Source organism: Lepidochelys olivacea, assembly GCF_965140295.1.
Source record: "Lepidochelys olivacea isolate rLepOli2 genome assembly, chromosome: 15".
NCBI classification, from domain to species: domain Eukaryota; kingdom Metazoa; phylum Chordata; order Testudines; family Cheloniidae; genus Lepidochelys; species Lepidochelys olivacea.
The window spans coordinates 29,932,921-29,956,528 of NC_140425.1; the positions used below are offsets into that span (position 1 = coordinate 29,932,921).

Below are 23,608 nucleotides of genomic sequence, written 5' to 3' on the forward strand. Positions count from 1 at the left end.
AGAGGAGCTTATACTCATTTTATGTAGTGCACCAGGCTGTAATTTTTAATGAACATATTTGCAACATACTTGTGAAAAAGACATGTGCCAACAGGATTTGTCCATGCTCCGTCCCGCTTTTCTGCTTCAGTGGCAAACCCAAATGAAACTATTGGACCAGTGTCATCATCTGTATCTCCATAGGAAACTATTTCAATCTCCCAGTAAAATGATGGGGCCTAAGGAAACAGCCACGCAGAAAATTTGTTGGTCATTTAAAAAAACTGAAGGTAAAACACCACAGAAATTTGCTCCATCACTGTGATTTCTTACTTGTACTGGAACTGGGGAGGTAGCGTAGATAAACGTGCCACGAGGCAGTCCCCCGCCAGCACTAGGGTCAGCCAAAAAGGTCACTGCTGTAAGATGTGATGAGAACATGCAGGCTCGCACAGGTGGAAACACTCTAGAAGGGCTCCAAGTAATCTCTTTGGGCTGTAAAAGAGGTAAAGAGTGTTTTAGTCTGACTGCATTTGAGGTCACAAGCTAGATTTCATTCTGCTGAAATCCAGTGTCCAAGATCTGCTATGGAATGCATACTCGACCCAGCATATAAAATAAATAACCAATATGTTGCATTCAAGCATGTTTAAGTGTGATGAATTTTTCTTTTTCCTTTAAACCACTGTAATGGTTTGACTCCTGTCATCCTTAGACCACCATATCAGAAACTGAATCCATTAGAGAAAGAGCCAGAAAAGCAGCGCCGTGTTGATATGTTTACCTGTCTTCTGTCTGCCTGGAGAGGCGGAGGTGGGGGACGAGCACAATCTCGATACAACATTCTTAACCTTTCACATTGCACTTCTACAATGAGAAGCCTTTCCCCTATAACAATACAAACCAAACCAACACCATTAATACTGGGAATGTGAGAGTTTAGTTGGAGACAGTCATTTGAGATCTAAAGATTACACCTGTGCTAAAAATCTCTAAATGTGACAATCAGGTCCATTTCAGAAATTAATCTTCCCCTCACTTCTTCCCCCTCCCCATCCCAAAATAAAAAAAAAAACAAACTGAGAAAAACCTAAGAAGTACACCTGAGACTGGCTTATATTTCAGCGAAAGTGTCATGTCTGAGAGGAATTACAAGTCTAAAAAGTACATGGAAATTATTTCCAAGTAACAGCGAAAATTTCATTTTAGGTGAACAAAAGCAGCTGATCTGCATTAAGGGCTGTCACTCCATCCTTACCTAGCATGGAAGGTAAAGAAGTACTACACAGCACTACAGCACCTGACATCCATACTGTGGAAAGACATCCTCATACCTACACCCCACAGTCGCTATTCAGAATGTCCTTGTTTTGTTTAATTTTCCTTATGACAATACATGTTTGTGTTAAATTTATTTAAAATAAAATCAATGAGCTTGTTACAGCTGCAAATGAAACTGACTAAGACACCATCAAATCAAACTATCCCGCTTGCTGTCAGGTAGTCAAGATGCTTCAATGCGCTGAAGTTTATAGGATACTTTCAAGTAAGGCAACCTTCAAGTTATAGGTTGATCATTGGAATAAAATGGCCAGTGGAGATACTCACTAGGAACAGAATAGATTACTATTAAAGTTAAGCGTAGTACCACATTGTTCGTAAGTATCTAGTGATTTTGGGTACCAAGACAGATATGGAAGGGTGTTCAACATTTTCTGAAAAATCAAGCAGCATTAAGTGTCAAGTTGGGTGCCCAAAAGCTGAGACGCCCCAAATCACTAGTTATTTAAAAAACTAGGCCACAGAGCTTTGGCTGAATGAGAACAGATAAACTGGCTCTCCTATTAAAATATTTAACCTACGGCTGAACTGACACTGAAAGAACAAGACTGGCATGACGTGCATGTCTCCCCTGGAAGCTGAGTGCAGATAGTGCTTGAGCTCTTCAGGGCCTAGCTAACATTTCCTTGAAGGTACTGTGCCTTGCACAGACCGAACTCTGTGAGCCAGGGAATTCTTGATCAAGGAAAACACTACATTTGAAGAAGAGTTGTGCCAAAGGGGATTTAAACTAATGTTCAAATGACTACAAATGAAGCAAACAATCTAAAACTGAAATTTAAATTAGCATCCAGAACAGTAAATCGTATTTTTTAAATTTACATAATATTCCTTTTAAAAACTGAAATGAGTAAGAAAAGCTGAAGGGGTAAAGTAACCATTTCACCTGGCTGTTAACTATTGTTACTTTATCTGTAGCTTTGTCCAATACATAAATCAACATGTTTTCACTAGTCGCTATACAGATTAAAAAGTATGGGTTAAAAACACTTGTTAAAGAAGCTATGCTATTCAGGTCACCTGTAATTGATTCAAAGGTTTAAACTTAATTTCTGATTACATTGAGATTTGGAACATTAGAAGCCAATGAAAACAATGTCTCCCAAGACAGCATCCGCTTTGGGAAGCAGGAGAGCCATGTCAGTGACATGGGGAAGGGAAATCTTAAGGAGAAAAGACAAATTTTGTCAGGCAGGAAGAATTTTTTTTTTGTGTTTTATTTAAACTAACCACACTGAGTATAATCACTATTGGGAACAGTATCATGTGTCATAACACAGTTCTACAAAGCCAAGATATTTTTAAGTGAAAGATTAAAAACAACTTGTAAGAATAAAAGTTCCAAAGACAGCAGGGGAGTAACCTGAATGCTGAATATTTTTATATTACTGTTAAACAACAGTTGGGGAGAGAAAGGCAGAAATCAACAGCAAAGTGACCGATAATCACTCTGAAATTTCAGGAAGACATCTCAACATTCAAAAAAATGGTCAGATTCACAGCACCATTAAAAAAAAAAATTTGGAAATTTACATCACCTAATCAGCCTTGTCTGTCCCCCTGCAACTGAAATTATGTCAGCAGTCGATATCCCATTAAAACTTACAACAAAACGATGTCACTTATTGCAGGCTGTTCCACAGTAACCAGCAATCAGGAGTTGAAGAGCATGAACAAACTAAAAAAAGTGCTATTTACATAAACTTTGGTTTTGCTTGCATTTAACTTGTAGTGTCTGATCAGCAAATATGTATATTGATAAATAAATAAAGATCTACTGGAAGTTAGTTTTGAACCAATAAGATGCAGAGCCACCAGGTTTACAACCCAGCATGAGGATGAAATTAAATTATTCCTGTGCCATAAATTATGCACACCTAATTTCATACTGGAGGCCTAACAGAATTCCATTTTGTTCTACAGTCTAACAGCTTCCTTTTCTTCAGTCCTTTTCCTCCACTTAAGAAGCTCTGGCTGTATCTTTTAATCTGTCCTCAACCCTAGAACTTCTGCTGGGTCCAAGTGCCCACTCATAAACAGGGGAGGAGATTGGGAGGTTAAAAATAAGGAAAGAAAATAAGAGCAGTCTTTAAAATAGGCAAGAAGAGCACCAATACACTAAAGAATGAATAAAAGAGAATAATGAAGGAAAAACAGCAGCTTACACTCACAAAAACTACGGAGAAATTTAAAAAAAAAGTCCAAGATTTAGAGACTTCCCTTCATCTCAGTTTGTACATTAGTATGGATGGGTACATTCATGTAAATACCACAGTTTATAAATAAATCAACATCACAGCTTACTGATAAAATGATAACTTCTCACAGATTTGAGTAAATCACCTGCAATTTCATTCAGGCTTGACTTTGCTATTGACTAAAACTGAGTATACCTGCACCCTGATGTATGTATCAATACAAGAGAGACTTCTGATATTCTTTATCAAAAACAAGACACAAAACCAGCGAACCAGCCGTGAGACCAGAGTATTATGAGGGGCAAAACTCGACGGCCATATTCACACTAGGTGTAAATCCACTCCCTTTATACCTAAAACCTAATTTTAAGAAGTCAAGCTATTAGCCACCACAAATTTATTTAGATCTCTGCAACTGTAATAAGCCACACTGTATTATATTACTAAGCGCTATTAATACTGTCTTCCATTTAAATAGATCACTTTTATTTGGGATATAGCCTAGTATCTAAAGTTTAAAATTAACCTCACTTATCTGTTATCTCAATGCACTGACAAAATACAACAGTAAAACTGTGGGGTCATGTTAAATACATACCAGGGCTGCACTCTTGTGCCACCAGGTTAAGAACTTCTACAGCAGCTGGACATTGTTGTATGAATTCTTCACAAAATAAACTGTCTTCTAATAGCTGGGCCATCACCAGGCATGCTCTTAAGGTAAAAAAAAAAATAAAAATAAAATAAAATAAAATTATAAACATTAAAAATGTACATTATGTGGTGAACTTGATGTCAATACTTGTGAAAATAATTTCAGGACTAGCCTCAACAAAATGTGCATTCTGGTCTACTTCTGTTTGTTTAGTTGTTCGTTAGGACTGCAGAAATGGCTTGACCAACTTCATATTAATAAAACACCCAGCTCAACAGGTTGCCAAGTCCACTCCTGGCTTTGGGCTCCTTATTAGCAGGGAGGCCATTGTAACAAAGTCAGTTAACTTTATTTCCTTTTGGAAACTAATATGATTCTTTATTAAACAGACAATTGTTCCATCTAGCAAGATGCCAATATTTACATAGGAAAAACAAGCCTCAAGATGACCTCAATTGGCTGGAGCATTTACATTTTGTACAGCACCTTGTACACTTAGAGCCCTTTATAAATAATGAACAAAACCTCACCTTGTTCTTATTTCACCAAGGAGCCGGACCACTGCCATTACTGGAGTTGAGCCATCTCCTGTTGCAGGAAGTGAGGTATGAATAGATAGACTTCCCTCCTGAGGGAGCAACATGGACTGGACTGCCTGTACTACCTTCTCAGTAATGGACAGTTTATGAAGAGGCAATGCCTGATGGTGGTGGTGGTGGGGGGCACGGTAGAAAGTTAAATTCAAGTAGTTAGTTTCTAAGACATGAGGGCGTTTCATCACCTGGAGTTAATTCTCATTTTGTACTATCACAAAAACAGCACCACACAAAAATCACAAGCCAAAAAGGAAAGGTAACACAATGTGCTATGGAACATCCTTAAGTGCTGAAGGATGAATAATATCATGTTATTTGGATGAGAAATTACATATAAACATTGCTATGAAATGTTTAAAACAATGATGTAAATGACACAAGTCATCTTTAACAAAACAGGAATTAGGCTTTTGCATGCTGCAGATTGTTGTTGTTGTTGTTAAATAATAACAGTATAATTACAATTTGTTATTACACTTAATGTTGGATTTTAAAATGACCTTACCTCAGCTCTTGGAACACAGAGCCTAGATAATGGAATAGTTAATGTGTCTGATGCTTGTGAGGTCTTTCTAGAGTCTATACTGGCAGGTGGAAATTTGACAGTTGCTATACCTTCCTGTTCATTAATAGAAGCCACCACTCCAATGCTTCCTGCTATTCCTCTACCCAAAACCTACAACAATGAACAAGGAAGTACAACTTTAAAATTGTAAAATGATGAAAAGAATCACATCTCATTTGAAGTATAAAAAGGAAAAGAAGTTAATTACCTGCACTTCAGAACCTATTTTAATTGTCTCTTTAAAGCCACCAAGAGCACATAGAGCAGCCACCGCCTGTCGAGCAATTCTTTGAAGTTTAGCAAGTTTCCTGCCACTGCTGCTCCCATTTTCCAAGATACTCTCTGCATATTTCCCAAGTTGTGGAATGTACATCAGAGCCCGAGACAGAACCTAAATAGTCAAAGGAGAAATATTGGTCAGAAAAGTGTAGGGCACAGCTTAATTTTTTTTAAAATACACCAGAGGAACTATTTTAATTTTCAAGAAGTATACAGTAATACTTTAAAATAAGATCTTTGATCAGTGAATAACAAAGCAACATTCCATTGCTGATTCCCACATAACCGTTAGAAGTGCAGTGATGTGTCCCCCTCTCTCCAGCACATACCCCGAGCAGCCACAATGTATGCTAAGGGATCTGGAAGCAAAGACTTCATCCTCCAACCATTACTTTGGCCCCTTAGGGGTCTGGGTGAGAGAGGATTGGTCTGTCAAGGTAGGATGACTGCCTGAATAAACAGTCTTATGAAGTATAAAAATACGTAACACTGCCATTTATCAGCAGTCAGTTCCTTGTTTCCAGATCTGTTTTGACAAATTGTTTCCCCCATCCTTGCCCCACGTTCTCTGAAATGGCAGATGGGCCCAAGGAGGACTATCAGGACAGACAGTATCTACCTGGATAGCGACAATTAAAAATATATATTTTAAACAAGGAAGCAGGAGAGGAAGAATGCCAACAGTTAAAAATTGTCCTGCAGTGGATATATTTTAATATACTGTGCATCACACATTTAGATATCTTATCCTCCTTTGTTTACCTTTTCAGCCGTTGTTGTCCATATTTGAGCTGCATTCGATTCTGGTGCCATCAATAAGCTATGAAGCAGAGCAATCACCTCTGCTGCCATACTGTTTGCTACATGACCACTGATAAATGGGCGCACAGGATCTGTTCTGTATGGAAGAAAAATGTCACTTGCCCAATAATTTAAAACAGGGGAGAAGGAGAGAGAGAGAGAGAGAGAGAAGCTTCAATTGTTACTCCTGCTCAACACAAGTGACGTAAGATTAGGGTACTAATAGTTACTCTCTACATTTCTACAAAGACATTCATGTTATTTTGAAGACTCCACAGTGAGTTTCTACCTGGCAAGTTCAGAATTCCTCTCCCTGCAAATGGAGGTTTGAGCAGTTTTCTTTTTGTCACCAATTGACAGCCCGCTAGTGGTTTCTGGACTGATAGATTCAATAGGTGGCCCAACACTGACAATTAGGCCAGACTGTGCCCACTTGGTAGCCTTCCGAAGAGCTGCAGCAGCCTCTTCTGTAATAACCTCACAGCAGCCACTCTGAAAAAGAAATATGGAAGATATTCAAAGTGACTATTTAATTAGCTCTATTCAGACCAATCATAACCCAGGGTAGCCAGAGCTAAGGGAATCATTTATCTGACCCATTTTATCTGACCCCAGTTGTGGTATAACCACAAAGAAATCAACACTTCCTCAAACTGTATTCATTATTCACATTGGACAGTTTTTTGTTTGATTTCATTTTTTTAATCAATGAACTGATCAAGGAGTGGATTCAATACTATTAGTTTAGTTGGTCAGATAGTCACATGGTGTTGTTTCTGTTCTTTGATCAAAGAATGCATGAGTACTTTTGACACAAATACTCACGAATATGAATTTAAAACCAATTTCCTTAAATATTCTAACATGATCTTTGAAATTTACTTTTTATGGATTTTCATCCCAGTAAAACTCAGACTCCTTAAATACTTGTGAAAGAACACAAAATCATGACCCAAACATGTTTGAGAAAACATTAGTGGAAATATTTTTGCAGTAATACAAAACATCAGTTTTTCAAGGATTTACATATTTATGTCAACAACATCATTCTAATGTTAAAGTTTATGAATACGTTTTCTTGAATTTCACTTGTTTAATATAAATATTAACCAATAAATTATCTGTTTGGAAGAGAATTAAATTTAATTTTCTGGTTCTTTTATAGAAGGCTTAAGAACACTGGGGTAGTGAGAACGTTGACTGTCTAATGATTTCTAAGATGTTAAATAATTATCTTTATTACTTCCTTACTTTAGTCATGTCCCGATCCATCTTCACTACTTTCTCCATGTTAGCTCCAGTGCCAAGTCGGAATGGTCGACCTTCTGAACTACTACAAACGTAAGAATAAAACCTATTAAATGTTGCTTTACTATGTAAAATTAGTTAACTAACTAGCCTTTTGTTCTAACGGATCTCAAAGCACCTTAAAGCCTTTATTTACATGAAGAACTCAACCAGCCCTGTAGTGAAAAGAATTCTCTCCAGTTGAGCTGCTTAATATCACAGCAATTCTAAAGAGTTGAGGACACACAATGGGAAGATTACCATTGTACTGAAACAGCAGGAGAAATGTAAGTATATAGAATGTAGTTATTCACATTGCAATTTGGCGATGCTACTGCAGTTAATACTTTTTTTTTGTAAAAATAGAACCATGAGTTCTTTTAGTGGCCATGAATGCCTAAGAGTCTTGGTTTTAATATTTCATCTGAAAGAGAGCACTGCTGGCAGGAATGGTTTAACAACACTGCCTGTTAGCATCATACTGAGGCAGTGGCTCAAGGCTGACGCAGAGCAAGGGGTGTCATGTAATGAACTACCAACATCACTTCCTCCAGAATCCTACTTTTATTTTGGAGGGGTCTCTTGTGAGTTTTACGGAGATCAAAGTCTGAGTTGGTATGACTAAATACTAAGATCACTTCAGAAGTTCTAACGGAATTATCCTAATGGACAGCCTTACTGAGAGTGACACTTAAAATAATTTTTCTTCTGGTGATTGTACTATTTGTAATATAACAGGAGGACCTTCAAATTTTCTGAGAGAGTACCATTTAGTAGTGGGTCCTGTGTTTAATTCTTTTAAAAACACATTTGAAAGGGTTTTTCTGCTCCCCTGCTGTGGTTTCTGAGCAGATAAAAGAGCTACACTCCCAAAACAGGCTGTGACTTCTCTACCATCTCCCTCCCTCTTTGCATATCTGCCTCTGAAGTTTCAGCTTTGCCGCTGTCGTCACTGGTTCACACACTCACGCAGGTCCTGGGGAAGAATATGAACATAAGCTTCCCCTAGATTAGTGCACAGATAAGGTCACTATGTTAGTGAATTAGACTTGAAGTGCATTTGACCATCAACAAAGTAGTGAACCTGACTATACACCAGATGCTGTCAAATACACAAAAACAAACTGCAAAAAGAAAAGGAGTATTTGTGGCACCTTAGAGACTAACCAATTTATTTGAGCATAAGCTTTCATGAGCTACAGCTCACTTCATCGGATGCATACTGTGGAAAGTGCAGAAGATCTTTTTATATACACACAAAGCATGAAAAAATATCTCCTCCCACCCCACTGTCCTGCTGGTAATAGCTTATCTAAAGTGACCACTCTCCTTACAATGTGTATGATAATCAAGGTGGGCCATTTCCAGCACAAATGTGGAATAGATATCTATTCAGGGGATACCATCACAGGGCCTAATAACATCAGCCACACTATCAGAAGCTCGTTCATCTGCACATCCACCAATGTGATATATGCCATCGTGTGCCAGCAATGCCCCTCTGCCATTTACATTGGTCAAACTGGACAGTCTCTACGTAAAAGAATAAATGGACACAAATCAGATGTCAAGAATTATAACATTCATAAACCAGTCGGAGAACACTTCAATCTCTCTGGTCACGCGATTACAGACATGAAAATTGCTATATTACAACAAAAAAACTTCAAATCCAGACTCCAGCGAGAAACTGCTGAATTGGAATTCATTTGCAAATTGGATACAATTAACTTAGGCTTGAATAGAGACTGGGAGTGGCTAAGTCATTATGCAAGGTAACCTATTTCCCCTTGTTTTTTCCTACCCCGCCCCCCCCAGACATTTTTGTTAAACCCTGGATTTGTGCTGGAAATGGCCCACCTTGATTATCATACACATTGTAAGGAGAGTGATCACTTTAGATAAGCTATTACCAGCAGGAGAGTGGGGTGGGAGGAGGTATTTTTTCATGCTTTGTGTGTACACAAAAAGATCTTCTACACTTTCCACAGTATGCATCCGATGAAGTGAGCTGTAGCTCACAAAAGCTTATGCTCAAATAAATTGGTTAGTCTCTAAGGTGCCACAAGTACTCCTTTTCTTTTTGCGAATACAGACTAACACGGCTGTTACTCTGAAAAACAAATTGGTGAAAATAAAAGATTTTTCTTCCTCTAATCTACAAGTAAAGTACAAATGGAAATTTTTGAGCTGATGGTGTCTGTGCATAAGTGGGCCAAGTTTGGGGAACTGTGGTTTAACTTTCAATGTAGCTGTGTGAGTTTCTAGTTATGTAGCTGCACATCACCACCAAAACTCACTTTTGGATAAAAATCCCACTATTTACAAGCAGCAACAGAAAACAGAATTTGAAGTATTTTGCTCAGTTACGATCATCTCCAACACAAAATCTTCCTACAGTTCTGGCACTGTATAGAAATAAAGATGGAAACCCCTGAACTGCTTTGTTAATTCTAATCCACTGAGTTAAAATTACCTCAGTAAGGGCTGAAGGACTTCATGGGATGACTGATCTTCCCGTTTGTGAATAAAAATAGAAAGTTTACCATCCACTGCCTCACTCTCTTCTCCAGGATCTTTATCTCCTTTTATGGAATTTTTTGGGCTCATTTTTGTCAAAGAGGTATCTGGTTCAGACGCAGTTGGAGACAGAACTGTCTGACAGCCTCCAAGCAGAAAAGAAAAAGTGCAACAGTCAGATACTTTAAAAGCATTGCCTTTAGATTTATCTGAGCTTTCTTTCACATGTCTGCAATAAGCACCTTATTCAGAAAACTGAACTACACTGAACAGTCAGAATGCCAGATTATAGAAACATGCCTACTACCGGATATTTGAACTCATCCTGCTGTTAAATTTTTGGCAAGTTAACCTTCTAAACACGATCATTCAATACACATTTATCCAAATTGTGCCTTTTGTCAACACCCGCCTCTTGCACAATCATGCATTATTTCTCAAGCTTGTCTGACACTTATTACACATAATAAGAACAAACGTTTAGACATGAGAAACGGTTAGCACCTGGCACCACATAATCTGCCAATTTTGCTAAGAGTAGTGATGCAATCTTGGAGGCGGGGTCACTGGGGTCATCCTGTTCACTGTTCAAGGAGGGCACTGAGTAACTCCATGGGGGCAGTTCAACATTTCCACAGTCTTCTACACTCATGAGAGGAAGCGCAGCACGACACAGCTGGAGGATTATAAGGACGAGTTTTGGAGAAGGGCGTTGGTCCAAAAGCAGCGAGAGAAGTTTGGACACACAGGCGGGCTGGCTCAGGATAGCTTTACCTATGTGACTCCTGAGAGAAAAGAGCATAGTCATCTCTCTGACGGCAAAAAAGGAAAGTTAAATCACACTCCTGAAATCAAATACAAACTATAAGATGACATCCTGCCATGGGTAAAGGATCTTTATGGCAATACATGATTATATTATTAAAGACTTTACTTAAAAATTAAACACATAAAATGATCCATCAGAGTTAAGCAGTAATCAATTTCAAATGCAAGAGGTATGATACCCCATTATTTTGCTCAGGTGTCTGGAGCCTCTTATACAAACCCCATAAAAATGTTTGCCTGTTTCCCATATAAACGCTCATAAAACAGCTCTTGAAGATAGTTCCGTTATTTGAAATTTCATGACAGATTTTAGAGCAAAACAGTTTAAATGTTGCTATTTAGTCCCATTAATCCTCCAGCTCAAAAAACCCAAGACAGCTTCCCTAAGCACCAAAGCTTATAAACATAAGAGCAACTGTGAAGTCTGTGATATTCCGCTCCCCTCATCTCCTTTGTAACATGTCAGTACTGTATTATTTCAGTACGTCCTGCACGTCCCTGAACAAATACAAAAAAAGTTCTTTAACTGTGGTATTACTGCAGCTGTGTGTCACTTTTCATCAACAAAAAGACTCCATACGAAGTGAGATGCCAAAACCAGCACGTGAGACTGCAGTCTTCATATTCAATCTCGCAGTTGTTCCCAGTGTACATCTCCTATTGAGGTCAATAAAAAACTACACCAAGGACATCAGGGTCAGGTTTACAATGGCATTATACTGAATGGTTTCATTCTTAATGAATAGACTATTACTCAGTTACAGCATATATCTTAAAAATATACAGGCATGTGACAAGTAAGCTCGTTAACGTGGTCAAACAAGTCACTTGACTCTGTCACACAGAGTCTAGATTTCAATTTCAGAAAGTACTACTGGACGTCTCCACACTCTCACCTGCTGTCAGCAACGGATTGATCCTAAAATTTAACACAAGTGTGTTTATGCTGCAGGCCACATGTCAAAATAGCCTCAAGCTTTTGGAATGGCATCGAAAGAGGTGTCATTATCTTTACTATTTCCGCTAGAGGAAATGAAGTGCTTTCCAACACTGGAGAGTAAGCCAGAAAAAAAAATGACTTTATCGAAGTACTGCCAGTACCTTGACAGGTCATTAAGAAGGCTAAGTACATCTTGCAGGGCATCATTTCCAGCGGCCTGATTACCACAACATTCTGTCGCTCGCGCTAGGTGATTGGTAAGAAGGCTAGAGACTTGACGAGCCAGACCAGAATGAACAGCCTCTGTTGAACCACCTTCAAAGGTAATGCAAAAATGTACAATTGTAAATGTATACACAATAAAAAAAGTAATATACTGGAAAAACCTAGACACGTTCATTTAGAGGACAGTAATTGCTTACAAAAAATCATATTGAGTTAAAGTCAAACCTGCAATAACATCTAGTTGCTAGGTAACAAATCGACATTCAGTCTTATGACACAGTGTAGTTGAACATACTATTCTATTTATGTGGATAATATTTAAGTGAGTAAGTTTCCCACCAAACTAATTTTGCTAATTTCACATAAAGACAATTTAGAGAAAGCCCAGGCTCCAGAAATTTCAGATGGGTGTCTAAACGTACATGATGGTTTTCTATAAATATGGGAATACAAGAGTCAACAGAACCTTTTCAAGTTCACCAACAGCATGTCGGATTAAAAAAAATACTGAAATGACAAAATGATTCCATTGGAGTTCCACCAAGGAAGAATTTGAGCTATTGCATTTACTGTTGATTAAACCTGACACTAAGCCACTCAAGCCTCTCCCCTTTTAAAAAATTATAGAATGAAAAACTTCGATTCATTTAAAAACAATACCCCTCCCACTCATTTTAAAATCCCAACTCAACAGTATTTCTAAATAACTAATAATAAATAATACTACCTAGCTCTTATACAGCACTTTTCATCAATAGATCTCAGAGCGCTTCATAATCTTTAATATATATAATAAAATATTTTATATTTAATAAAAAATAATTATTCCTAAATGTCAGTGGTTGGTCAATGCAAGATTTTAAAAAAATCTATACTGTTTCCTCTCATACATGAACTCAATATCTAGCAGCGATTTTAAAATACACAATATGTAATATCAACATTGCTCCTACCCTCTTCTTTTTCCCATTCAACACAGCGATTGGCTAGGACCTGGAAGGCAGCCCAGGCCATAGTAGCCACCTTCTGTTTTTTAGTCTGCTTTTCATTTGAGCTGGATTCCGTCTGGCTACTTAAACTACAGAGCTTGTCCATAAGCTGCACCAGGCCACTGCGTACCAAGCACTTCTCTTCACTCCTGTTCAGAAGAACAAAGAACTAAGGTTGTACTGCAGTAACTTCTCAACCATTTTCAACATACACAAGCTACCCCAAATTTCTCAGCACACGTACTGTATCTATTGATCATATCTTTCATTGTAGCTTTGGACAATTCAATGTTTCCTCCATTATATTATCCTTAGAAGGGACAAAATGTAACAGGATATTATTCAAGTTTGTCATCCAGCATTATCTCTGAATGTCATGGTCATGATGCCAAGCTGTTCCTAGTAGAAGATTAAGTGCTATATAAAGGGTTATTAAATCTATGTGTAGTCTACAGAGCATCATTCTGAGTTATGCCACCTGCTAAAAATGGAAGACACATTGATCATCTTTAGTTCATACCTCACCATAACAGTAATATTTTTCATTTATATAGAACTTTATATGTTCAAAATGCTCTCATGATGTTCACTAATCCTCACAACATCCCAAGAGATAGTTCGCTAGGTACTATGGTTACTTTAGGCAAACTGAGAAAGTTGAAGTGTCTTGCCCATTCCTACAGAACAAATCAGTGGCAGAGCCAAGACTCAGTCCCTCCCAATGTCCATCCCTGTGCTTATTCTGCCAGAATATACTGCCAGGAGATATTACAGGGTAATTTTAAAAAAACAACAACCAAGTCCATTCCACTCTACATAATAATACTTCCCTTTGAAGCAACACTTAATTGTACGGCACAACTGTATAAAAGAGAATCTAATCATTCTTTTCTGTCTCCTTCTTGAAGCAAAACCTTTCCTACCTTGTATATGGTATGGTGCACAAGAGGCCAATGCTATTTGCACAAGCAATGGGGTAACGAGCACACAGTGAAACCACCGAGGTCATGGTCTCTCCAAAGGCTTCTTGGACTTGTTCCACCATCCCGCCACAAGTGAGTTCTTCGATTCTGTTGGAAGTTATAGATTTGAAATCATGTCTCTTTGTGCCAAGTAAAATTAAAAGCTTCCAAAACATAGCTACAGGAAATTGCCACAATTTGAAAGAATTCATGAAAGATTTGAAGACAAAATTCTATACCAGATTTATATAAAATGTAAGAAATTCTTAATGCTACAAAATACGGCATTCTTTTTCTGCTTCCCAAAATGCATGCAAAATACTGACTGAACTCACTACTCTGACTACAGTACCTAACTGAGAAACTGGTTCCAGACGCCCAACAAACTCTTTGAATTTATTTTTACAGTTACATAAAAAAGTTTTTATAAAAGAGCCTAAATCCCATTTTGCTACCTCATACCATAAAACCCACTCGTTCAGATCTTATTGATTCATTTTATTTGGTGTGTGTTTAGATTTAAACCACAAACGTCAAAGAATCTCTCTCGTGTGCTCTATGTGTTCTTGCCATTAGTTGAAAATGCATTATACAATTGTTAACACCTGAACATTTTACTTCCCTAGCCCTGCACACAGCCGCTAGGCCGCAACAACGTAATACAAACCAAATCCAAGTCTCCACTCACTCAATTCTCCTAAGTCAGCTGTTCTCAACAAATGGGTCATTGGCCTAAAGTGGTTGAGAGGCAGCAGCAGGTATCTGGTGGGGTTACAATTCCTACTTCTTTCCCTGTCTTTAGTCATACACAGAGATGAATTCACTAAAATCACTTGCAGCTAGTCCTCAAATAGCAGTATCCCATAAGACTCTGTGATACCTGCACCTCCTGACAGGTGATAGGACCTACAAATTCTTTTGAAGCACTGTGGAAAATATTAAAAGGAATTCCAAGATGCCTCATAAGAGGACTGGTCATAACAAAGTCTGAGAACTTGTGCCCTGGGCATGGAAAGCCAGTTATCTCCTTAGCTGCTGTTGGTATAATGCAGTACCACTCCTTGCATAAAGCACACCATCCAGCCCCAAAACTTTAATAAAGTTCTGAGGAACATCTTACCTTGGTCCTCCTTGAAGTACCATAGTCACTGGACCCACAAGATGTGTAACACCACCAACCCGAACAGCTGCTGTTAGGAGCTCTCTCATATGCACCAGTGCCTGTTTCCTTGTGTTCCCACGACGCCACCTGGTCTGAGCAGCTAACAGAAAACTGCTACTGGATACCTAATAAAGAAAAGTCTATGTTTTACTACATAAGCCCCACATCTGTACCTTTCAACCTAGATTAAAAACTGATGTTACATTTGTGCTCGAGTATATAGGGATTTAGCATGTTTAACATGACATACCGCTTGGTCAGGATTTGTCCCAATGAAAGCAAACAGCTGCCCTAACAAGACACTGTATGTAGGTTTATCTCTGCTATCTTCGATGGTCAAAGATTGAAGAAGAGTAAAAGAGCTACTCCTATGACTAGTAACATGGCGCCTCCTATGGGAAAACAACACTTATTAGAGAATTTAAGAATAAGCTGATCTATGAAAAATGTTCTTCTAAAAACCATGGTACATTATTAACAGAAATACAGAATATACTTTTAGGTGTTTCATACAGCAATTCAGTGAACTAGCATCTGCATACCTCTGACTTGATCTAGTGAACTCCAAATCTTCATTTCCAATCATTTCTAGGTCAGAAGGTGCAGACATACTACGAAGGAAGACAGGCTGGCGGACAGCATGAGATATCACTTTCGTTTCAGATGCTGATTTACAAGCTGCAATGTTATAAAACAAAGTTCTGTTACTGCTGGTCTTGCAGAGTAAAGCAATTTCTAAACAAATTAGGAAATAAGTTAACACAAAAACAACAACCTACACAAAACACCAAATGCGTTTCCCCTAACCCCATGCGAGAATCTGAAATTCCATTTAAATGGCTTTCCTGCTGGCAACCTCATATGTTTTTAAGTCTTATTTCATGGTATCTGGTTTATTATTACGGTGTGTAGCATTTACATTTTAGGAGACTGCAGTATCATTGAGTCAGCTTTAGGTAAGGCAAGTGGAAAATATGTAATTTCACTTATATTTTACATCAGCAACTCAGAGTGTACCTAATAAGTTTTGGATGGAAAAGAACAAATATCTTCTATAGACCCAGAAATGTTAATTAACACTGGGTCACTTCCCTCAGAAGTTGTCTTCCATCCATGTTTATCTTAACATTTCAGGACCATCTAATTAACGGGTAATTCTTAAAGTTTCTGCATTTCATTTTTACAGCCAGTTTCTATATTAAGGCAACCTCTGATAGAAAAGTTATTGTAGACGGGCTACCAACCTTCTTAATCCTCTTTCTTTACACCGTCTAATAATAGTCTTATAATGAAATATTTACTTATTATTGAAATTGCAGAGCCTGGAATTATCTATCAATAGGAAAGGAGAGGAATCAGAGGCAATTTGATTGAGGTGTACAAGATTGTAGCAATCAGAAGACTTAATTATTTTATTTTTTAAATTAAGCTATATAAATGAGAAATTTAAAAGACTAACAACTTATATTTGCAATATAATTGTTATTAATGTTGCAAATTCCCCTTATTGGTTTTGAAATTAGTTAACACTATTCACAAAGCTATGCTGGTAACATGGTGACCCTGGTATGCAAATAGTAAACAGAGCCATGTTAGTTCAATAAAAACAAATTCACCGCTTGCTAAATAGAAAAGGAAAAATAGGTAGAGGAATATGATTTTAAGAGGCATTATAGCACATTAATTACAAGTGTTATTTATATTCATAGCAAATAATAACAGCAAACATTCAGGTCTAATAATCAGATGCACTGTAAATTCATACCTGGTGTCTCCGCAGGGGTACCAGATATACTTCTTGTGATACCGGCTTGTGCTGCAATAGTAACATGCAACAGTAGCTCTGCTCTATTCATCAAGCTCTTTACTAATGTTTTTGTTTTAGCCAAGGGATGTGAGGGCTTCTGAACCAGAGAATTGACTTCTTGAAAAAATTTCTCCCTAAAATGGTGAATGAAAAACCAGTGTAAACTTAGTTGTTCTTTATGCCTCCTGATATAACATATCTTAACTGGTAAAATTTTAAAGATGTCTATCTTGTAATCTCTTTAATTATTGTTTTTGAGTTAAGAAATATATTCAAGTAGAAAACAGAACAATCCTATTGTTTTTTCTTTCTCCCGCCCCTTTACATAACATCCATAAATAGTTAACTGTATTTATGTCTCCAGCATTTCAAATTTTGATGAACTGTGATGTTCCCAAAGATGACCCTCTTTATGCAGAATTACCAGCAATTTGGAGAGGCCTTTCAATTCTATTTTCAAAACAACAATCTAGTCAAGGCTTCTTTTTCACTTTGGTAGGTCAAAATCAAAGAAGTTTCATACAAGACTTAGGTCTTGATTTGGAAAGGCGTTTAACCACATGCATAACTTTAAACCTGTGGGTAGTCTTACCTAACTCAGTAAGACTGCATGTGATTAAAGTAACGCGTATACTTAAGAACCTTGGCTGAATCAGGGCCTAGAACGCTCAGCTAACAGATCCAACTACTAACCTCAATGACAGGACCATATTCTCAATATCACTTCCATCAAAGGAAATTTCTTTCATTGAACATAAAAGTTCCAATTCTTTCATTTTGCTCTAGAGAAGAACAGGATGAAAATGTATCTGATTCAGTAGGATCATGGAATTTTTTTTTTTTTTTTTTACACATATGCATTAAAAATGTCCATGGATACAAACCAAGAATATTAATCACTCATATCTAATTGCCAACTTTTTAATGCAGATACAGACACTGGGAAATCATAATATATTTTTGGGCGATCTTACTCTTTTTATATTCCTAACAAAAACTACTCCAAAAAGCAACAGTGATCAACATTTATGATGAATTCCTATTGTCAGCAAATACATTAGACAACCTGAAAGCATGCACTATAATTTTTAGTACCAATAAACTTACATACTGAAAAAAACTTAGCAGTAAATGAATGAAAAGAGTAATTATACTGTAGCCCACAAATGCAAAAATAAGATAGCAAACTCTTACCTCTATGAATGAATGGGATAAATGCAATGCTTACCTCATTGAAATGATAATCATAAAAGAATGGAACATTGTTTTCCAGCTTCCCATGTATGGCATCATCTACCTCATTCTGCCATCTCTGTTCCAGTTCAGCTACACTCTAGTAAAGACACAAAAATATTGAATATACATAAGCATCCATTTATCTTAGCTTCAGTAAGAGAAGAGAGGTCTTCAAGTGCATTTTGAGGGTTTTTTTTACATTTTTATGTTAGTAATATCCTTAGTAGTTAGTAATAAAAGTTATTTCTTTAGCTGTCTTACCTGCAATTGTCTTTCCATGGCATTTAGCTTCTTAAAGGTCTCACCCATAATTTTACACAGCAAATCATATTCCTCAGCATGTTCTTCCTGATACTGGAAATTTATTAGAGACTGGAGTGCATCAACCAAGTTCAAATGTTTAATAACACACGAAACTACCATCTCCTCCATTACATCTGGCTGAATCACTTCCCTGTTACAGATGGAAACCAAACCGATTAGCAAGGATACAACATCATTTGTATTTACAGTTCACCAGCCAAGGTATTCAAGAAATTTCGCTTTAGGAACTACTGAACACACACCAAGTTGAGAATTATCTATTTCCATCTGATATTTCTGTGCCTAATATTATTGTTACAAATATTCGTTCTACACTTACTACTACTGAGGGATTGGAGAATATTTTTATTTAGTTTCTTTGCTTTGTGCATTTGAGAGCACTTTGCGTATCAATTTCAATAATAATAAAACATAAATTAGCAAAACAGTGGTGAAGAAACAGTTACTTACTTTATACTAGGTCTAAACTGAGGCCGAGCACGTCCAGATATTTCCCTGAGTTTTATCATGATTCCTGGAGGCAACCTGATCCTAGGCAGATCAAAGTGATGTCCGACAGGAGGCACTAGGACGTCAGAAGGATATGTGAATTCTCGATCCTCATCTATAGTAAGAGGCAGTGGAGAAGGACTTGGAGTGAGGGCTGGAGATATTACCCCATTGGCCTCCACCTGCCACTGGCATCTGAGAAAATAAAGATGAACAGTTACCCATATTGAAGAGCCTTTAGTTTCTTTCTAGCTCTTACTCTTCAGGTTGAGAAAGGCATAATGCAACACCCTACCTAAAAATATTGTATATATGGCTTTATTTCAAAACATGAAGAAAGTATGACGTTCATGCTTCACAAGGGCTGGACACCACACCCATTGAAACCAATGAAAATTTTGCCACTGACGTAAACGAGAACAGAATCTGTCTTACAATGCATAAACCTGAAGCAGTCTTTATTGAGTTAAATTTTCACAAACCTTTTACCTCAAGGTTGTAGTGAACTGTCACATGTCAAAGTTTGGAACAAAACATGAATCCAAAGCCCCACAGCACAGAAAAAGTCTACCTTATGGATTATGACTAAGGCTACGTTTTAGTCACAGGTATTTTTAGTAGAAGTCACGGACAGGTCACGAGCAGTAAACAAAAACTGATAGTCCGTGACCAGTCCATGACTTTTAATAAAAATACCAGTGAATAAAACTTGGGGTGGGGGGGGGGCACAATGGGAGCTGCAAAGCCAGCACTCTGGGCAGAGGCAGCCTGCTGCCGCCTGGCCACTCCTCCACCTAGCTGCTGAGCGAGGGGGAGGTCACTGCTTCCAGGGAGCGCTCCCAGGTAAGCACCGCCCAGAGCCCACCTTACCCCATCTAGTGCCCCAACCCCCTGCTCCCTCCCACAACCAAACTCTGCTGCTGTGTGTGTGTGTGGGAGGGGGCACAGTGACCCAATACTGCCCCAGCAGCGGCTGATGCGCCTGGCGCAGGGGCTGATGAAGGGAAAGCAGTGGACGTTTTGTTCCTTGACTTTAGCAAAGCTTTTGACATTGTCTCCCACAGTATTCTTGCCAGCAAGTTAAAGTAGTATGGGCTGGATGAATGGACTATAAGGTGGATAGAAAGCTGGCTAGATTGTCGGGCTCAATGGGTAGTGATCAATGGCTCCATGTCTAGTTGGCAGCCGGTATCAAGTGGAGTGCCCCAGGGGTCGGTCCTGGGGCCGGTTTTGTTCAATATCTTCATAAATGATCTGGAGGATGGTGTGGATTGCACCCTCAGCAAGTTTGCATGACACTAAACTGGGAGGAGAGGCAGATACGCTGGAGGGTAGGGATAGGATACAGAGGGACCTAGACAAATTAGAGGATTGGGCCAAAAGAAATCTGATGAGGTTCAACAAGGACAAGTGCAGAGTCCTGCACTTAGGATGGAAGAATCCAATGCACTGCTACAGACTAGGGACTGAATGGCTACGCAGCAGTTCTGCAGAAAAGGACCTAGGGGTTACAGTGGACGAGAAGCTGGATATGAGTCAGCAGTGTGCCCTTGCTGCCAAGAAGGCCAATGGTATTTTGGGATGTATAAGCAGGGGCACTGCCAGCAGATCGAGGGATGTGATCGTTCCCCTCTATTCGACACTGGTGAGGCCTCATCTGGAGTACTGCGTCCAGTTTTGGGCCCCATACTACAAGAAGGATGTGGACAAATTGGAAAGAGTCCAGCGGAGGGCAACAAAAATGATTAAGGGACTGGAACACATGAGTTATGAGGAGAGGCTGAGGGAACTGGGGATGTTTAGTCTACGGAAGAGAAGAATGAGGGGGGGATTTGATAGCTGCTTTCAACTACCTGAAAGGAAGTTCCAAAGACAATGGCAGCAGATGACAGAATGAGGAGTAATGGTCTCAAGTTGCAGTGGGGGAGGTTTAGGTTGGATATTAGGAAAAACTTTTTCACTAGGAGGGTGGTGAAACACTGGAATGCGTTACCTAGGGAGGTGGTGGAATCTCCTTCCTTAGAAGTTTTTAAGGTCAGGCTTGACAAAGCCCTGGCTGGGATGATTTAATTGGGGATCGGTCCTGCTTTGAGCAGGGAGTTGGACTAGACGACCTCCTGAGGTCCCTTCCAACCCTGATATTCTATGTCCCAGCAGCAGGCTGGCTGAGGCACAGGATGGGTCAAGGGGAAGGGCTGACAGTAGCACCTCTTAGGTATATGTAAATGATTATGGAATTACCTGTACTGTACACTTTTCTCTGCCACGCACTCACTAATATTTAGGAATAAAGTTGCAGCCTAATTAAAGCACATCCAGTGTCTCCTGTCCTTATTCCAGCATAGCCAGACAATTTTTTCAACAAATTTTGTCTTTTTCTCTGCTAGCGAACTATCCGCGAACAGATTATACAATTCTAAAACTCACTAACTTCAAGGAATGATTCTTTGTGTTCACAGATTATTGAAATGGTCAATACTTTAACTGATTTTACAATATGTGCTGTTTCAGAGTAGCAGCCGTGTTAGTCTGTATTCACAAAAAGAAAAGGAGTACTTGTGGCACCTTAGAGACTAACCAATTTATTTGAGCATGAGCTTTCATGAGCTACAGCTCACTTCATCGGATGCATGCACAATATGTGCTGTAACTTACATACCTAACACACACACTACAAACTTCTCAGTTTATATTAGAAGGAAATATTTGTAATTCAAGGATGCTAGGAAGTTACTTAAGTCATTCAAAATGCCACATGACTTATTTAACTAGCTAACCGCACAAACTGGGAAATTTACAATGAAATACAAACAAACATTTGCTTCTAGCTCATATTCTTGACTATTGGCTAAGAAGTTACTTTTCATAAGTATTTGAGTTGGTAACGCTTGAGTGCTTAAAATGTTTGCTAAAAGTTAATATGGAAAGGCTCTGAACCTGGCTGAATGGAAGTTTTCTGTAAAAATATTAATTAGTTTTCACAGAATATACTTCCCGTTAGTCACTCAGCTTTAGTAAAGAAAACAACAATTTTTTTAACTGAGATTATTTCCTTACTTTCCAACAGTTCTATAGAATTAATACACTGCTGAGTTAGTTATGTATACAAATAAAGTGGTAGAGCAGTCAGATACATGACAGCTGGCTTAAGCGCAGCAGCAAATTTACCCTTTCTGAAAGCTACTACCTAGCCTCAATATACGAATTAAGGTAGAGACAAGTCGGGGAGGTAATATTTTTTACAGGACCAACTTCTGCTGGTGAGAGAGCACAGCTTTTGAGTCACACAGAGTTCTTCTTCAGGTCTTCAGATCTGAAGAAGAGCTCTGTGTGATTCAAAAGCTTGTCTCTCTCACCAGCAGAAGTTGGTCCAATAAAATATATTACCTCACCCAGCTTGTCTCTCTAATATTCTGGGACCAACACTGTGACAACTACACTGCACACAATTACATTAAATTCAGATTAAGACAAAGATTTTTTACCTCTGTAACAGTTTAGATCTTAAGAGTTCCTGGCATGTTTCCTCGTCTTTGGTCATTTCTGGTCCATTATATAATATCCTTAGCATGGAGCAAGCTAACACAGAAAGGCCTAAAGCCAGGTCAACCAAGAATGGTAATCCTCCTGACACATCTTCTGAAGACTCCTGCAGTATTGATAGGGATAAACCACAACAATCCAATTAACTTTAAAGTGGCTCTCTAAGCAATCTACTTCAAAATATGGCATGCATATCATACAGTGTCACAATATAACAAACTCTGACAATTTTATTTATTTTTTACTTATAGAACACTACAAATCAGTATGTATAAGAACTGAATTTGAATACTAGGAAATTCATGGGCTTACAAAACTGGAAGTCACATAATCCAAAAGGACTAAATTATTTTTTTGAGGGCAGGCAATTCATCACCTCTGAAAACTCCATTTTATCTTCTCTTAGACCAGACTTTGTCTTATCTCCTGGGCACAGTGGTATGAATTTTTCTTCATAGTACTTGATCCCTGTTTCCTGCCTCTCCTCCCAAGTCTGGTCTTTTTCTCTGTCCTAGAGCCATTATTTATTATTTCTACCTCTGATGCCCAGCTTACTAGTAGATACTCCACATTGAACTCACCTCCTACAAGCCTGGATGGATATCTAGTGGTCTCCTCCAAATCCAGCACCATTGATGCTTCATACCAGATAAGCAGAGAGTACTTAAAACTGTCATCCATTGTTCCAAGGCCTAATCATACTAGGAAGTGTGCCTAACCATACCTCGCCAATGAAGTGAGAGATCTAAGGCAGTAGCTCCCTTCCATTGTACAGAGATGGCTATCCAAACAGCTGGTCTGATTCTTTTTTAACCCAAACCCCAACATTTAGGTCTGTTTCACAAATACAACCACCCTTTGTTTTTTTTAAATTAAAATAAT

At 38.4% G+C, this 23,608-nt stretch overlaps 1 protein-coding gene across 1 annotated transcript in view; it reads right to left on the minus strand.

Annotated features, from left to right (window-relative positions):
• HECTD4 (HECT domain E3 ubiquitin protein ligase 4) overlaps positions 1–23,608 on the minus strand; it is a 121,970-nt gene that overhangs the window by 31,298 nt on the left and 67,064 nt on the right. The window contains exons 24-47 of the mRNA XM_084649331.1: positions 22,669–22,832; positions 19,145–19,378; positions 18,632–18,824; positions 18,363–18,467; positions 17,828–17,916; positions 17,093–17,268; positions 15,870–16,005; positions 15,578–15,719; positions 15,286–15,452; positions 14,127–14,273; positions 13,168–13,352; positions 12,151–12,304; positions 10,726–11,006; positions 10,178–10,367; positions 7,666–7,747; positions 6,704–6,906; positions 6,376–6,511; positions 5,543–5,725; positions 5,275–5,445; positions 4,704–4,873; positions 4,117–4,232; positions 764–867; positions 313–474; positions 70–218 (exon numbers count right to left, since the gene is read on the minus strand). Of these exons, the coding sequence (XP_084505457.1) occupies positions 70–218; positions 313–474; positions 764–867; positions 4,117–4,232; positions 4,704–4,873; positions 5,275–5,445; positions 5,543–5,725; positions 6,376–6,511; positions 6,704–6,906; positions 7,666–7,747; positions 10,178–10,367; positions 10,726–11,006; positions 12,151–12,304; positions 13,168–13,352; positions 14,127–14,273; positions 15,286–15,452; positions 15,578–15,719; positions 15,870–16,005; positions 17,093–17,268; positions 17,828–17,916; positions 18,363–18,467; positions 18,632–18,824; positions 19,145–19,378; positions 22,669–22,832 (3,839 nt within the window). The remainder of the gene's footprint in view (positions 1–69; positions 219–312; positions 475–763; positions 868–4,116; positions 4,233–4,703; positions 4,874–5,274; positions 5,446–5,542; positions 5,726–6,375; positions 6,512–6,703; positions 6,907–7,665; positions 7,748–10,177; positions 10,368–10,725; positions 11,007–12,150; positions 12,305–13,167; positions 13,353–14,126; positions 14,274–15,285; positions 15,453–15,577; positions 15,720–15,869; positions 16,006–17,092; positions 17,269–17,827; positions 17,917–18,362; positions 18,468–18,631; positions 18,825–19,144; positions 19,379–22,668; positions 22,833–23,608) is intronic.